A 17,732-nucleotide genomic window follows, 5' to 3' on the forward strand; every position below is an offset into this window, starting at 1 on the left:
CAGGATAGGAGCTAGTTGTGCAGAAAATTGTTTATCCTCTTGATAGATTCAAATATCTTTTTTTGAGTTATCGGGGAAGTCAATTCATCAGATGATACGTTGGGGAGATTAATATTATCTAAGAATTTATTAATTTTTTCTGTCTTGTTTTCCACTTGTTTTGTCTCATAAAGATCACTACAATATGCTGCAAAGGCATCTGCAATTTCTTGTGGTTGCATTGTTACATTAGTTGTATGCAGATGTTTGATTTTTGAAGCTACTCTGCTAGCTTGCATTTTACGTAGTTGATATGCCATTAATTTAATTGCTTTGTTTCCAAATTCATAATACATCCGCCCTATAAATCTAAGTGGTCCTTCCGCCTTGTATGTTAACAGCATATCTAGTTCTTGTTTAGACTTCTGTAGGGCTTTATAATCTTCTTCACTCCCAGATTGATGATGTTTACTTTTGAGTTCTTTAATGTTATTTTCTAGATTTAACTGAAATTGAAGGCGTTGTCTTTTTATGGCAGTTGATATTGAAATAATTCTACCCCTCAACACAGCTTTTGCTCCGTCCCATAATATCGATGGAGCTACACTTCCATTGTCATTCAACTCAAAATAGTCCTTCAATTCTCTGCCTATCCTTTCCAAAGTGGTGGGATCCGAGAGAAGGGAAACATTAAGTCACCAATATTTAAAATTTTTTGTATTATCTATTTTTAAATGGAGAGTCACTGGTCCATGATCTGAAATTGTAATAGGATCAATCTGAGAGAATTCAACTTTACTTATATCTTGCCTTGAAATAAAGAAAAAGTCAATTCAGGAGTGGTTACCATGTACTTCAGATATAAAAGTTTAGTTGTCCTAAAGGTTTTTTCTGCTTGATTGGGTTATTAAGGCCATTTATATAATAACTAATACACTTCAAGACAGTCATATTTCAGAGATGTTGTATAGCTAAATATCTGTGCCATAAATGTGGTCTTTTCCTACCTGAACATAAAACATTTACCAGGAACACTCATCCAAACAGGATTGAACAAAAAGGAAAACAAAGAAAAAAAATTTCAAATTCCATCTGATGAATAGAACTTCCAAATTACCAACAGAACCCCATTTTTATTTGTGGGGGCCTGGTTCCGATGACCACTGGGTGATACAATTTTGGGTGGCCCCCTGCATACAGAACCCTTTTCACTCAAAACACATAACTTATTACTTCTTATATCACTATATTATATCAAAAATGTAGAATAAAACAACAGTTTAGCGAGTTTGTATTTGTTATATGGGCTACAATCTTAACAGTACTTTACTCCTCCTCCTCCATAAGTAATGCCTTCAGGTCGGTCTCAGATAGTGATGTTGCATCTTTTTTCTTCATTCCACTGCACACACTTCGCTGAAGTTGCCATTTATCCCTCAGCAACTCTCGTTTACATATTTCTCCTTCTTCAATATGCACTTTAATTCCCAAATCCCGCAGCATGGGACGGGCTTCAACAAGGGTCTCGAATGTTTTCTCCCCTGAATGTGTAGATATCTTCAGTTGTACTGGGAATGGACATTTTGCTCGTATTTCCTTCTCTTTAAATAGCTTAATAACACAATGCACTTCCCCTCTCTTTCTTTGCAGATCTGGCGAGTAGTCGTGGTCAAAGTAGATGCGCGACCCCTGGAATATGACTTCTTGTCTCCAGGCGTGCTGAAGTACATATTCTTTGACCGTGTGATCTAAGAAATGTACGATGATGGAACAAGGTGGAATATTTGGTCTGTTTGGTTTAATAGCCAGGGATCGGTGTGCTCGTTCTATATTCAGTTCCAACTTCAGTGGGAATTTCAGAGTCTCTGATAGAAGTTGTTTCACAAACACTTTAGTATCTTTACGTTCAGTATTTTCTGGCACCTGGTATACTCCTATATTATTCAGTCTGAGTCTGTTTTCCAAATATTCACATTTAACTGTCATTACGACGTCTCTTTCAAAATAGTATAAAAATAGTATAATTTTGAAAGGAAAATTGATATATCAGATGATAATATATTACTTAGGATACAATATTAATAAGAGCATCTGGCCCTCACAGCATCTGGCCCTCACAGCATCTGCCGAGAAAAATTCCTGCCCTTGGTCAAATGTAGTTGATGACCCCTGCTCTAAGGTGAAGAAACGCGAACTTTGTAGCTGCTCCCATCCACCGCTGTTTGTTTTACACAGTGAGCCACATCTGGCCTGTCAGAGCTTTCCATCTGGCTCGAATATTACTGAAATCAAGACCAGCCCAGTGAGGAGGAAAAAAATATGAAGAGTTCAGATGCAAAAGCTGCTAAATCCCATCACAAATGAGACATGTACTATATGCCAATCAAATCATGCCGCGTCATAACCTGTCAGATAACTGTCTCTGACTAGTCTGAATTAACTGTGTGTTGTCAAAAGCCTCTATATCCACAGAACCAATTAGAATGCAAAATTGGATCATGTGACAAGTATTTTCGGCACTGGGCTGCACTGAGGTGTCCGCTTTTGCTGGTGGTGATCAGACTGTAAACACAGCTGTAGGTGAGTCTAGCGTTATTTTATGTAGAAAATGTTCAGCATCAAACTTGACTAGAGGAAGTAAAAGTCGTAACAAAATTTCTGCCTTTGAACCTGCGGAATGATCGTTGTTGGCTGCCCAGCATACTCCCCAGCCTGCGCGGGGCTCCCATCTTCTTTGCTGTGAGGGTCTCTCACACAGTCTGCTCGTGGGGGGACCAGACACCAATGCAAGCCGGGCGGGTAATAGGGTGAGAGGCAAGGTACACCATGTACAGGTTGCCAGTAAAAGAAAATGTAATATATCAAATGATAATATATTACTTTGGATACAATTTTAATTTTAATCTACTTTACAAGCGCAAGAGCATCTGGCCCTCATAGTGTCTGCCAAGAAAAATTCCAACCCTTGGACAAATGTAGTAGATGACCCCTGACCTACAGTAAAGTTACAGAGTTTAAAATAAAGTACGCAGATGAACTGCTAAGTTAGTTTAACCTGATGTTTAAATTAGGCAGCTTGCTGAAGCCTGATGGCAGCCGTCCCACTTTCTGTTGCAGTGATACCTGTAGCAAGTAGGGGTGAGTCTGAAGGCATACATGGGATTTACTAGTCCATATATATTTCAAAGCTTTAGAAACATCAATAAATGGATTTAGATTAATAGATTATATATTTATAAAATATAAAGAAAATATTAATGTTTGAAAATATAAAAGCCAGTCTTGATAGCCGGGGATTGGTCTGCCAGGGCCTCCACCCTTGGCCACCATCCGACACACATTGCACCCGACCCCTACGATGCCTCTTGTGGGTGGTGGGCCTACAGGAGGGCGGGCCCATGTAACCTCTTCGGGCTGTGCCCGGCCAGGCACCACAGGCTAATGCCCGGCCACCAGACGCTCTCCCTCGAGCTCTCTCCCAGGCCTGGCTCCAGGGTGGGGCCCTGGTGACCCTATCCCGGGCAGGGTAAACTGTTCCCTCATTGTTGCAGACATAGGGGTCTTCTGAACTGCTCTTTGTCTGGACCCTGACCCATGAACAGTTTGCCATGGGAGACCCTACCGGGGGACAAGCCCCCGGGCAACATAGCTCCTGGGATCATTGGGACACACAAACCCCTGCATCACCATAAGGTGGAAATTCAAGGAGGACCCCCGAACCAGATGGTGGTCACTGGAGATGAAGGGAGCCATCAAGCTGCAGAAGGAGTCCTATCGGGCTTGGTTAGCGTGTGGGACTCTGGAGGCAGCTGACAGGCAGTGGCAGTGGCCGAAGCAAAAATTTGGGTGTGGGAGGAGTTCGGTGAGGCTATGGAAAAAGGCATCGAAGCGATTCTGGCTTCAACTTTCGGGGGATCACACTCCTCAGCCTCCCCGGTAAGGTCTATGCCAGGGTGCTGGAAAGGAGGGTCCGCCCGTTAGTCAAACCTCGGATCTAGGAGGAACAATGCGGTTTTCGTCCTGGTCATGGAACGCTGGACCAGCTCTTTATCCTCTCAAAGATATTTGAGTGTGCATGGGAGTTTGCCCCCCAAAAAAAAAAAACAGATCTATTTTTCTCCCCTCTTGGTAAGTCAGTAAAAATATACATGTGACAGTAAAACTCTGAGCCACTGACGTGGATCTGTTGGTTTGAACCCTTATTATTATTAATTATTAGCATAATTTTTTAGCACGTATGTCGCTTCTTTGGATGGTTGCATTCTTTGGAGAAAAAAATTCTCGCTGACAAAGTCTTAATGCATATATACAAAGTTCATTGCAAAGAAACAGACAGTGTCAAAACAGGCGCTTTTTCCTTTGCGGCCTGGGACAGGGTAAATTTCCAATCGCCCTAACTCAACTCAACAAAGGGAGAACAAACGTTATATACTTGGTGAAACCCACCACATTCCTAATGTTCCATATATGGCTATGAAAACAGCTTCATCCTATATCTGAACATATGGTCATCTCCTTATATGGAAGGCCAGAGAGCTACAAGAGGCCCTTCTGCATTCTTTCTGGCCTGAGGCCAAACCTTAAAGCTCAGGTTACCGTATTTTTCGGACTATACGTCGCTCCGGAGTATAGGTCGCACCAGCCAAAAAATGCACAATAAAGAAGAAAAAACATATATAGGTCGCACTGGACTATAAGTCGCACTTTTTTGGGGGGGGGGGGTTGATAGAATCCGAGACCCAGAGCAGAAATTCCATCTTGAACAGCAATTTAGCACATTCAGCTACATGACGCACAACGAACACGTGTTCGGTATGTTAACGTAAGATTAAGTTATTCAGATAACCATAGCATAAAGAACATACTAACAAGTTAACCAAACCATCAATCCATTGAATTCTTCATCCTCGGTGTCACTTCTAAACAATTCCGTACACTCCGTAGACGAAGCGCCGCTTCCTCTTCTGTGTCGCGTTAGTCAGACTCGTCGTCAGCTGCAGTTCCAATTATTCCAGCCTTTCTGAATCCCAACAGGATGGTTTGTCACTGAAGCCCATGTTTTCTTGATCCATCCAATGACTTCCAGGAAAGTTGGGTGGCGCATTCTCCCAGTTGCCGTTAAGCTGTGCTCTCCATCCATCATCCACTGCGCCCACAGGTTACGCAAGACTGCCTTAAAGCTGCAGTTCACGGAGATGTCAAGTGGCTGGAGTATTTTGGTTCATGTGTTATAAATGTCACATATACGTCGCTCCGGAGTATAGGTCGCACCCCCAGCCAAACTATGAAAAAAAGTGCGACTTATACTCCGGAAAATACGGTACTTCTTTTACACAATCAATAAGGCCTTAAGGAAAGAGACCATATATGCATATATAGTTTAACAGAACAGTACAGACACCACACGTACAACATCACAAGGTCTGTTTTCCACAGCAGGAAATGTTGCACCAAAGCACAAAGTAAACCCCAGTTCTGAGAATGTTGATGTGCTTGCTTTTCTTGATGCAGCTTAAAGGGCTTATAATCACTGACATTTGACTCATTCACTGACTCATTCGTACACACACACACACACACCCACATACACAAAATCTTAACTAAAATAGCCTTCACTCTGTCTTCTTGGAAGGCTTTCTTACATCGGTAGGAAGTAAAAAATGAGTTCTGACAGTACTGTGGTGGATCTAAAGATTCAGCTGATAATTTCCAAAGATTCATTTCCATATTCAACCTGTATTATGTGCCCCATTGTTTGAGACATTGTTATAAAGACATCCATCATTTACCTTGTTGTTGTTTCTTTAGTTTTTTGTTGTTTTTATGAGACATAAGCTAACAGCAAAACAACAAACCTGTGCTCTACTTATACAACAACAAAAAAAAAAAAAACAGGCTGTGTATCCATGTCTTCCTTTTTGTTTGCAGATGTGATGGCTGCAGTGAAGCTGATTCCAAAACCAAAAGAGCCGCTGCTCCTCCCAAAACCAGGCAGTAATGGCTGTGTGCGCTGTGCTGTTGTGGGTAATGCAGGAATTCTGAATGGCTCAAAGAAGGGTGTGGAAATCGATGGCCATGATTATGTTTTTCGGTAAGAAAAAACATAAACTTGTTCACTGTGTTTGACATGCAACTCTTTTATTCAGAGTAAAAAGGTGAAGGAGTGCTTTCAGTGCAAAATATTCTGAGAATTTCTTTTAGCTTTTCAAAAAAAACAAAAAACAAAAAACTGTCTTGTGGAATCAGGACAAACATATTTGCTTTACCAAGAAAAGCTCTACCACACAACCTTTGAACACACAAATACACGGTTCTTAACAGAGTTGTCTGTACAGTGGGCAGGGTGAAAGTAAGCCGGTACGGTCCGATGCTGCATACCAATTCTGCGCCGGTATGCAGTACCTGGAAGAGGGGCAGCAGCTGTGTGCTGTAAAGCCGTCATTCAGAACCAGTAACGACTGCACTTTGGGTCAGAATAGATCCGCTAGCAATAAGCAGTCTAAGACACGACTTAATCAGTTAATAAATAGCTTTTTTTCCTCATTTCAAATTGTTTCTTAACTGTTCACGCTATGCTGGAGCCTCAATTCTCTAGCTTCGAGGCTTTTGACAACGGCCAGCCTTTACTATGTTTAGCCTGTTAACTGGGATATCCGCCGGAGGTATGTAGTGCCTTTTATATGGCAGGCTAGACCCTCCCATTTTGATTGACACCTCATTTGGCCAATTATGTAACTGGCCGCACTAAAAGTCACCTGAAAAAGCTACATGTTATTATTATTATTATTAGGCCTGCCATATAAAAGGCACTACATATGTCCCACAGACAGGATGTGGCCAGTTAACAGGCTACTATATGGGTTTTCCAGAGCCAATAATAACCGGAGGGCCTCATGTAGTTTTTTTCAGGTGATTTTGGTGCGGCCAGTTAACAGGTTAATGTCTGTCTGCTCGTTACAAAATATCCCAATTAAAAGCAAAGAGAGATTAACTAATTGTGTTTCATGTTATTCTGCTCAATTTTAATGACACAGCTTGAAAAAACTGCTTATGACCAGAGATTTCATTTACACTACACGAGAGTGCATTTACCTCAAAAACAGTGGTTGCCAAGGGGATTGAGGTTTGAGAAAGTTTGGTGATTATTTCTTTCCAGAAGTTTTGTATTGGTGGACAGAGGCAGAATGCATAGAGGTGGTTATCAGTTGTGTTAAATGTACAGTGTGGGCAAACATCCCAGTTCCTTAACAATTGAAAAAATATATTCCATATTGTCAAGTGCTTCTAATTTCTGCCTTATACGGGTAGGCAACAGTAAAATAAAATTTTATATACAGTTGTGTTCAAAATAATAGCAGTGCATTTAAAAGCACGAGTAAAGCTCAGAATTCTTAAATTGTTTTTATTTCCAGGCACTGGGAACACTGCACATTATATTCTAAATCAAAACATGAAGAAAAATGTGTAATTTTTTCCAATTACTTTACTTGTTTGAGTCTAGTGACTTAAACCAAGCAATAGAGGGTTTATTAGGGATCAGTGAGAGCAAATACTTGATGTGTAGGGGAAATAATCATCTTCAAAGCACCAAAGCAGCCCAAGCTGCATGCCCTGTACCACAGCCCCAGCCCCAGCTTCTAGTCTCACTGAGCTTCAGCCAAAAACTGTTTCGCCCACACTTTTGGTAGGCCCTGCTTTACCTGTGCACAAATCTTCTGAGTGTCCAGAGTACCCGGAGCTGACAGGTCCCGTTCCGCCCGAGTGTCCAGAGTACCCAGAGCCAATGGGTCCTGCTCCACCTGAGTGTCCAGAGTCTTCCTAGTGTCCCAAGTCTTATGAGCCAAAGTCCAAGTGTCTGATGTCACCAGTGTCTGGGGAATTCCTTCACCCCTGCTGTTGGCCGCCAGCTAGACCATTGGAGGTGTATGGTCATCTACCTGCTAAGGCTCCGGAGAGCCTCTGCTGCTGGCCTCCAGAGCATCTCCATCTGCGCTGCTGGCCCCACGACCTGCCTCTTGATCTTTTTTGAACTTTATGGCAACCCAAAGTATTAAAATAGAAGAAAAAAAGACTGGATAAGATAAGATAAGAGTCAAGGTCCTGGGCCATTTGCCCACTGCTTTGTGTTTTGGTTTTTTCATTGTTATATTTCTTCTGTGCTCTGAGTTTGCTCATGGGCTTTGATTCTTAGATGCAGCCCTAAACTATAACAAACCATTGATTATTTTAGTAATCGAGTCTTCTATCGATTATTCCATCGAGTAATTGAGTAATTGGATAAGAAATACCTTTGTCGTATTCGTCTACATATTTTAACTTCCATGCTGCAGATTTTTCACTGTGTGAACAGTGATGAATGGAGCAGTTATAAAGTTCTCTTTTCTTCACTTGCTGGTCAGATGGTTGATGAAGGACCTCCAGCTGTGTCCCAGTAAAGGTTTAATGGTGGTTACAGGAACAAGCGCTGCTGCTTTGGACAGTAGAAAAACGTTTCCTTTGGCTCCACCTGAGCTCAACATCTTGGTAATGGCTCCGCCTCTTTTCGTGTGCCACGTGTGTGCAGAGAGACTGCACGTAAAAGCTGTTGTATTATCAGTGCTTTTATTGAAGAACTGGGGGCTCACGCGCCCTCAAAAATACATTTCTCTTGCAGGTCTGCTTTTAGCTGCTAATCAGGGATTAAAGTGTAAACGTTAAATGTGAAACGCTCTGCTTACACGGTGACACCTGAGCGCTGCAGAGTTTAAATGAAGCATTGAAGCAACAAATTTATGTTGAAGATTTTTTATAATCGAATTATTTGAGTCACTTGAGGAATCATTGCAGCTCTATTATAGTTGTAGCTATTGTATTTCATTCCTGTTTCCCTTTGTTCTTCTTGTGATCCTCATGTCTCGGTGTTCCACTGTTTGTCTTGTCCTACTGTATCTTTGTCCCTTGCCTTATGTGCTCTATCTTTAGTTTTATTTTTTGTTTTGTGTCAAGTCTATGTTTTGTTTCCGTGCCTACCCTAGTCTTGCCTGTCTCTGTGTTTTATCCTCAGCCCCTCATCTGTGAAGCCAGCTGTGTCTGTTTATCATCCTGTCCTGGTGTCAAGTTTGGATGTGTGAGTCTGTGTTCCAGTGTTGGTCATTTCCTGTCTTGTTGTGATAGGGTCCTGTTTCATGTGCATTGTGTTTAGTTTTGCTTTCCTTGTTTCATCAATGTAATTTTGATCACCTGTACTGTCTGGACGTTTCCACTCCTCTCGTTGCCTTATGTGTGTACATACTGTCTGTGTCTTGTTTAGTTCTTTGTTGCGTCATCATCGTGTTTCCGTTTGGCTGTGTTTGCCCTCTTCTTCAGGTTTCCCTTCAGGTGCTCCAAGGTTTTTGTATTATGGATGCTCCCTAACTTGCATTGGTTGCAATCTGGTTTTATTGACATTTTACAAAGCATCCCAACATTTTTGGAATTGGGCTTGAGTTTTATTCATAGGCCCACTTGTAATTGCTCACCCCACAGTTTGAGCACCACTGAACCAGTAAATAAACTTAAACTCCTGAAACCCCTTTGTTTTAATCTTGCTTGCAGGATGAATGGTGCTATCACCAAGGGTTATGAGGAAGATGTAGGAAGCAAAACATCAGTGTATATGCACACGACCCACTCCATGACTGCATCACTTTACTTGTTCAAGAAGTACGGCTACAAATCTGCCCCTCATGATGAGGTACTGACACAACACAATAGTATCATATTACATTTATTTTCCCTTCAGAAATAAATATAATAAAGATGGATTTTCTCCTTTCCCTTTTGGCAGGGTATAAAGTATGTGATGATTCCTGAAGGGATGAGGGATTTCCAATGGCTTGAGGGTCTTCTCAAAGGACAAAAGATCTCTTCTGGCCCGTACCGCAATAAAGTGTGAGTATCAACTGCAATTAAAGTTGACAAAATCAGGAAATTTTCAGAAATTGTGAGGTCAACAATGACTTTATCACAGTAAAGTATCCTTTACACTGTTCATGCTAAAACTGACCACAATAAAATATCAAGACATTTTTTATGTATTTATATGTTAAAAGTTTTCCACATCAGGGCATCAATATACCATAATTTATTGCAGACAAAAGAAATATAGAAAACATTAAACAGGACTTAAATTAAACAGGTGTCTCAAGTTCTGAATATTGAGAAAACACATGCAGATAGACAACATGCAAGAAAATTAATCAGTATCACTAACACAGATGCAGCGTGTATTAAAAATGTGTCAAATACAAAAAAAAATATGATTCCACCCAGCTGCAAAGACAGGAAGCAAAAATTTTCCAAGGAAGACATTCTTAGTGGAAACATTTGTGTCAAATATGTGTTCCAATTAAAACAGCATTAAAACATAGAACAGAAATGTAGACAACGCTTTATTAAATTTAGTTTCTGTTTGTCAGTCAAGACAAAACATTTGCTTACAACTTCAGCAGAAAATATTAGTGGTGTAAAGTAAATTGTTTACATGTTTACCGTATTTACCTGAATATTTTCATCTTTTTTTCACAACATTTTAGAGGAAATTTTTTCACTTTTTTCCACTTCACCAGTTTACCATTTTAGATGCAAGTCTTATCTGATTATATATAAAACAAATGGTGACAAGTGTTGTGGATTAGTTTGTTTGCTTGCTTAATACATGTTCATGACACTTATGATTTTGATCCAGGATGTTTGTAGTAGGACATTGTTCAAAATTTAAAATTGTGCAGAATTAAAATGATTTTTTTGTTCTTCAAACCACCAAAATGTCTTGTGTCATGTGACTCTTTAATATAGTTAAACACTAAGGAGTGCAACAAGGCAGGTACATAATCACTTATTAACAACTGAATTGTAATCCTAAACCAGTGTGCTCTTAATGTCTAATAGACAATTTTAAGGCCTTGAAACAAACAAAATTATCTATGGTGAGTCTTTTGTGTTTTAACCTCACCAGGCCAAGGACCTTCTATTCAGGGCAGTACAATGAGAGTCGTTTCTACGTTCTGCACCATGACTTCCTCCGATACATGCGGAACAGGTCAGCCTCCAGTCGCCACCCTGTCCACACTATTCATGGTTTGAAATGATCCAGCTATTGTAACTTCATTTGTATAGCCCAATTTACCTCACACAAAAGCACAAAAAGAAATGTCAACAGTCAATAATAAACGATACCTGGAATGTAACTTCAGGCCACTATGGGGTGTAAAAAATCCAAATCAAAAAAGCATATGTACACAGTACTATGCAAAAGTCTTGAGTCACCCGTAATTTCTGTATATTTTGTTAGGGGTGCGAAATCAGTTGTAGCTTTGCATTGAAAGGTGTGCAAACATACACGGATATACGGTATATAAGGCAAAAACAGAGTTTGTACAATTGTGATGAGCTTGGCAGTCAATATTTGATATGACCACCTTTATTCTCAAACACAGCCTGAACTCTCATAGGCAGCTTCCTTGTCATCTCTTTAAAGGGGACATATCATGCAAAATCCACTTTTTTAGCCCTTAAATACATTTTTTTTGTGTACTTTGAATGTGTAGGAGTGCAGAAAATGTAAATTTATTCTCTCCCGTTGCTGCATAGATATCTTTATATTCTTTTAGGGTCATTTTCAGGCTGTTCACTTATCTCTATTCCCTGTTACATTTTCTTATCTGTTATGTCACAGTATTTGCTGTGGAAATGCTAAACAAGGTCATGGACTTCTGGCTTACCAATTTTGTGAATCCGCCATTTTTTTCTCACAGTGATTTTGTAGTCCAGGTTCAGTTATGTCGAAGTTGCAAGTAGACAAGTCAAAATGTTTGGTTGTTGGGTGTATTAACCCACACGATTCCTTCCATCGCCCCTGGCATCAGAGCTTCTTCGAAATGCCTGTTTCTCTGCTGGTAGCTAATCATATCGCTGCTATCAAACTACAAAAATGGCTGAACGGGGTGGAGTGGAACACCCTGCGACCTGGTGGGGGTGGGGCGTGAAATGTCTCATTCGCATTTAAAGAGACTGCGCCAAAACGAGTTGCTCTAATGAGGAATAATGAGGAATTCAGTCCAAAGCATTGCAGTTCTACTTTATATAGACCACAAGTTAATGATTTACATATGAAAGGAAAGATTTAAATGCATGATATGTGCCCTTCAAGTAGTCTTCAGGAATAGTTCTCCAGACTTCTTGAAGGTCAGTCAAAGCTCTTTGTTGGATGCTGGCTCCCTTTGGTTCTGTTCTCTGTTAAGATGATCCCACACTGCTTCAGTAATGTTAAGGGTCCTGATTCTGGGGAGGCCAATCTATGACTGATAGTGTTCCACTGTGTCTTTTTCTATTCAGGTATGCTTTTACTGCATTGGCAGTGTGTTTGGGATCATTGTTGTGCTGAAAAATGAAGCTGCTGTCAATCAGATGCTTTCCAGTTGGTACTGCATGGTTGATCAACATCTGGTGGCACTTTTCTGCATTCATAATTCCATCAATTTTGACAAGATCCCCAACACCACTTTCTGTATATAAAAAAAAAGTAAAATTTACATTCATCACTCTGTAAGACCTGTTGTCACTGATTTTCAGTCCAGTTCTTGTGTAAATTGGAATACCTCGAGGGAATACCCCCTTCTTTAAAAAGGGCTTTTTGACAGCCACTTGAAACCATTTCTGAGGCTTCAATGAACAGTAGATGGATCAACTGAAGGGCCCAGACGCACCTCTCAGGTCTTGGATTTTTTTTCTATTTCTTAAGGACATGCCTTGCAGATTCTTTGGATTTTTCATAGATTCAAGTAAAGAAATGGGAACAAATTATGTTTTTGAAACAGGCTGCTAGTGACTAAGTGCCTAAACTTACCATTTAAAATTGGTTCCAGGGTTCTAGCCAGCGGTTGATCCCACAACACTGTGCCATGCTGAGGTAATCTTGCCAAGTCTACCCCATCGCTGATACCAGACAGTTTTTTTCTCTCTCTCACTAAATCACTCCATTATAGTATTATTTTCCCTGCAATTTGCAATCTACCACTGGGCAGGGCCAATTTAATTCGCAGTATGCACATGCGATCTCGCGATCGTCCTGTTCACGCTTGATCTCGCAGGGCTACAGAAAGCAAAACGACCAATGTGAATACAATGGGGGAAGGAAGAAACAAAGTCCCAGGAGTTTTGAGAGGTCTTAGAGAAAAAGGTCAGGTGGATGCAGCCTGCAAAGAGAGTTCAGAAGTGAGTTCCGGTTATGTACATAGGGCCGCAAAGACCCGACACAGAAGTCTAATTCCGGCCTAATTGCACTATAGTTAGCATTTAACTGATTAATATTAATAAAGATACATGCACTGGGCTGATTTTTTTTTCTGGCTAGAACCCTGGGTTCTTTGATAAGTTGTGTGTTATTTTTATACACAACAATAGTTCACCCCTTTAGTTAGGTGCCTTTTGTATGATCCATTTTATGACCAAAAAAAAACAAACTTTGAAAGTCATTCAGAAAACCTGGTGCTCAACACCACCTAAAAAACATCTGGCTCTACAGTTGGACTTGAAGTCTCTGCTTTTTGCATTACAGTAATTCCAGACAAAGTAACTGCTGTTTAACATTTATTAGCTGCAATTCCAAAACATTTTGTTCAGCTCAGGTTTCATTGCTTCAATTACACAAAGAGGCACAAAGTGGAAACTGCTGGGAGGGAAACACGGGAAGCAAAACAGAATACAATGCACAAGAGATAAGACTTGCTAAAAAAAAGCAGGAAGTAACAGAATATGAAACATGCAAACACGGGCTTGACTAGACATGGGGAACATAGGAAAGGCAGAGCAAACTTAATACATAAGCACCAAAAGTAAACACTCAGAACTGAACTCCTGAGGGAAAATACAAAACTCAAAACTGCAAACGTTACAAAAACTCAAAACACTGGTCACAAGGCCCAGGACCACGATACAAAGCAGTGACATCCTGATTCTACTTCTGATTTATCCTGATTCTGATGCTGTTGATTCTGTGTATTTGGATGTAGCATTTTCAGTGGGAGAAATGTTTCCTCACTTCTTCAGTCTCAGCTGACTGCAGGTTTCCACAACATTATAAACAGTACATTTACATAATGACAAGAGCTCTTCTGTGTAGATTCCCTGATGTATAATTCATGACATTACTCTGTTTGTGCTAGGGCACCCGATCCTTGGGTTTCCCTAAAGGATAGGGTCATTTTCAAATTTTAATAAAGCTGATTTAAATTAATTTCCAATTTTGAGGTTGCAGCTAATTTTTTTTAATATGTGTATGTGCATTTGAAGGTTCTTAAAGTCACATAATCTGAATAGAGCAATCTGGGCGAAGTTCAGACCAACCAACGGGGCAATCACTCTCTTCTTGGCTCTGCACACCTGTGACACAGTGAGTTAAAATTACTTGAACTTCTTGTGCTGACTGTTGGTCACTACAGCTTTAGAAGTATTAATTTCACAATTAACTCTAGTTTGAGGACTGCCAACTTTCAGGAGTTTTCACACAACCCAAACAAATCTTGCAGAAATAAGATGAAGAATCAAACACCTTCTTCATAAAGAAAAAAAAAATTGCTCTGCAAGTTAAATGAAAAGTCTGAACCACAGACAGTCACAGTGCGTGAGCGGACCGTGTAGCTTGTAGGTGGAGGTTAGGACCCAGAGGCAGGACTCAGGTATGAAATGATGAAAGGTGAACATTTATTGTGGCTGAACATGAAGTCAAGTCAAGTTTATTTATATAGTACATTTAACACAACAACAGCTGACCAAAGTAAATTTAACAGTAACATAAATTTAACAGGATGTGCGGAAGCGAATGGATGGATGGATAAATTTAGAATCTAGAATCAATTTAGGACCACATTATTGTTGTTACATGTCAAACATATAATGAGCGTTTCAGAACACGCATCCAAAGACATAGACAAGCAAGAGATAAGTGTTCCGCAGCCTTGCTGCCATCATAGGCGCTGCCGTTTAGGAAGAGGGAAACAAAGCAAATACAATAGGATAGATGAGGGGGGAAAAAAGTCACATGAAGTGGCAAATGAACCAATGTAAAAGAATGAATTGAAAAATGAACCTAAACTGGGAGCTAAACTAAAAACACTAGGAATACAGAGACAATGACAAGAGACAAGGGGAAAGATTGAGACAATAAATACACAGAGGGATAATGAGGGAACAGGCAACAGGTGGGGAGCACAACTGAACACAATCACAAAACAAGACAAGACAAGGAAGTTAAGCTAAACACAGAGCACAAGACACAAGAACTAACAAAGTAAAACAGGAAACTAGACGGAGACAGGAGTGCAGACTAGGCACACCGCACAGGAAAATAACAACAAAAACACATGAGACTAGGGACATGACAGAGGGACAGGACAGACATGGGGTTACCACACAGGGAACAGGGATTCAATATAATTAACTATAACTAACAAATACAGATAATTAAACAAGCTAATAATCTAAATAAATGAACCAAGAAACACAATTAAACAGAACCATAAATGTGGAAACACAAAATGCTGGGCATAAGGCCCAGGACCATGACACAGTGCAAAATGTAGATGTAGATGTCACCCACTGCACGACAAGTCCCTTCATAAAGCATCGAGATGAACGTATCTGCCCGTTCGACCGTTTTGTCATTCTGTCATCCTCAGGTGGATGCGTACGGATTCATGACTGATGACTACACAAAATACTCCAACTACTATTTTGAGAGGGGTGTGCACAGCAAAGTGACTTTTTACATCAACCACGACCTCATTTTGGAGAAGAATACATGGAAAGACTTTCACAACAAGAAAATAATGAAACTGTATCAAAGAACTGAGCCAAAAACAAAGATGGAAAACCCAAAGCAACACTGACATGAACTTAATGAGAGTAATTACATAAGGAACAGATTTTTGTTGGAGTGACAAATTCCTGAGTGCACTGTTTTTTACCCCAAAGATTAAACTCTGTGAGACAATGTGTGTTTTACTGATGATGAGATTATGTGTGACAGGAGTGGTGTCCCTCTCATTTTTTTGTTTTGTTTTTGTTTTTGCAAGTCCTTTTGCGGCAGCACCAGGAAAAGAGGACGGACTAGTTCCTCAGTGAACACAAACTAAATCATCTGGAGTAAAGTTGAGAGTAAAATTGATTTGAGTCACTTCAGTAAGTCCTTGTAATCTTAAAGTGCATCTCTGAGGGTTACTTTATACGTTATCTCTTCCAAAACCTTCCTTGTGCAAAGTGTAACAAAAATTAGTGAACAAGAGATGAAAAAGACTTAGTTTACAGTTTTTACTCATAGCACCATGTCATGATTACATTTTCCACCTCTGTAATTAAAGGATTGTATTATTTTCCTTTCTTTTAATGTTTTAAGGCCTTTTAATATTTGCCTTTGCTTTTATGGTAAACTTTTATTTCTAGAGTTAATGGGGAAAGAAATTGAGATGTTATTGTGGTCGTTCGCTTTGATGTCAGAACATGTTTTGATCTCCAATATTTGTTCTTTATTTGTTTCCAAATATCATGTAGAACATTTTATTTTTGTGAAACCAAACATTCATTCAAAATCAAAAGTGCAGCAAAAGAAGAATTTTAACTCATGTATAGACATTATGTATAGATCTGTTTCACGCTGTGTCAAGTTCTTGGACTACTTCAGCAACTACTCAAATACTCTGTAACATCTGCAAACACTGAACAACATCCACATACAACTTCATGTGTAAAGCTGCATTATGAGTAGCTAATAACATCCAACAAAGATTAATTAGAACAAGGTGATGGGTAGTGAGGTAGTAAGGTGAAGCAACTCAGTCAAGATGAATTCAGAGGCTCAAATGTAATTGGGCAACTGAATGAAAAGCACTTCAGTTCAGCTGAAGTAATATGGCTTCATGTACATGCCCTTACATAAACCAGGAAATTAGTTTACATTGATGGTTTTCTTATAAAGGAGAGCATTCTAGTGCACAGTCACCATTGCATTATGAATTGAAGCTTGCAACACCAGCGTAGATCTCACGGATTAAACTCTCAACAGCACTATACTCACCTGCAGAGTTTCCCTCCTTCAATGTTTAGATCTAACTACACCATCTGTGCTGACCTTTGAACAGAAATCTCCTTTGATTGAACGATGTCCAGGCGCCTTTAATTCTTGAATAGTTATTGTAATATTTTTGTTCACCTCCATGAATTAAAGCTGAAAATCTGCATTTGAACTGCATCTCGATGGTTTCTTTTCAAATCCACATGCAGAGCCAAAATTTTAATCATTCTGTCCAAACATTTCAGAACCCAAATGTACATTCAAGTATTGTTTAATATGACATTTGCATTGTGTCCTTGTCAGCGTGATTGCCTGTCATGGTCCCAGGGTTTTGAGTTTTTTTCGGACATTTAGGTTTTCTCTAGTTTTATATGTTCTAATTATGTTTCTGTATTATTTACATCATGTTTTAGTTTCATGTCTAGTTCAGTTCTTGGTGTCAGGCTGGTCTGTGCTTTATTCCTTGTATCCCTGTTTATTCCTGTCTTCTTTGTATTTAGTCCTCATCTCTGTTTATGTTCTGTGCTTTGTCAAGGTAATATTGTCTCCCTGCACAATCATGGCTCTTTTCTTGTCTTATTTTGATAGTCTCTTGTCTCCTTCGGCTGCTCTCCCACTTGTTGCCTGTTCCCTCATCATCCTGTTTGTATATATTATTTCAGTCTCC

The 17,732-nt window shown here is 39.8% G+C and overlaps 1 protein-coding gene across 1 annotated transcript in view; it reads left to right on the forward strand.

Annotated features, from left to right (window-relative positions):
• The window catches only part of LOC115798426 (alpha-N-acetylgalactosaminide alpha-2,6-sialyltransferase 1-like), a 30,152-nt gene extending 14,268 nt beyond the window's left edge, over window positions 1-15,884 (forward strand). Inside the window, exons 3-8 of the mRNA XM_030755275.1 lie at window positions 5,908-6,070; window positions 9,553-9,691; window positions 9,785-9,888; window positions 10,955-11,038; window positions 14,290-14,389; window positions 15,675-15,884. Coding sequence (XP_030611135.1) covers window positions 5,908-6,070; window positions 9,553-9,691; window positions 9,785-9,888; window positions 10,955-11,038; window positions 14,290-14,389; window positions 15,675-15,884 — 800 coding nt within the window. The remainder of the gene's footprint in view (window positions 1-5,907; window positions 6,071-9,552; window positions 9,692-9,784; window positions 9,889-10,954; window positions 11,039-14,289; window positions 14,390-15,674) is intronic.
• The last annotated feature ends 1,848 nt before the right edge of the window (window positions 15,885-17,732 follow it).

The sequence above is a fragment of the Archocentrus centrarchus genome, chromosome 19 (genome assembly GCF_007364275.1).
Source record: "Archocentrus centrarchus isolate MPI-CPG fArcCen1 chromosome 19, fArcCen1, whole genome shotgun sequence".
NCBI classification, from domain to species: Eukaryota; Metazoa; Chordata; class Actinopteri; order Cichliformes; family Cichlidae; genus Archocentrus; species Archocentrus centrarchus.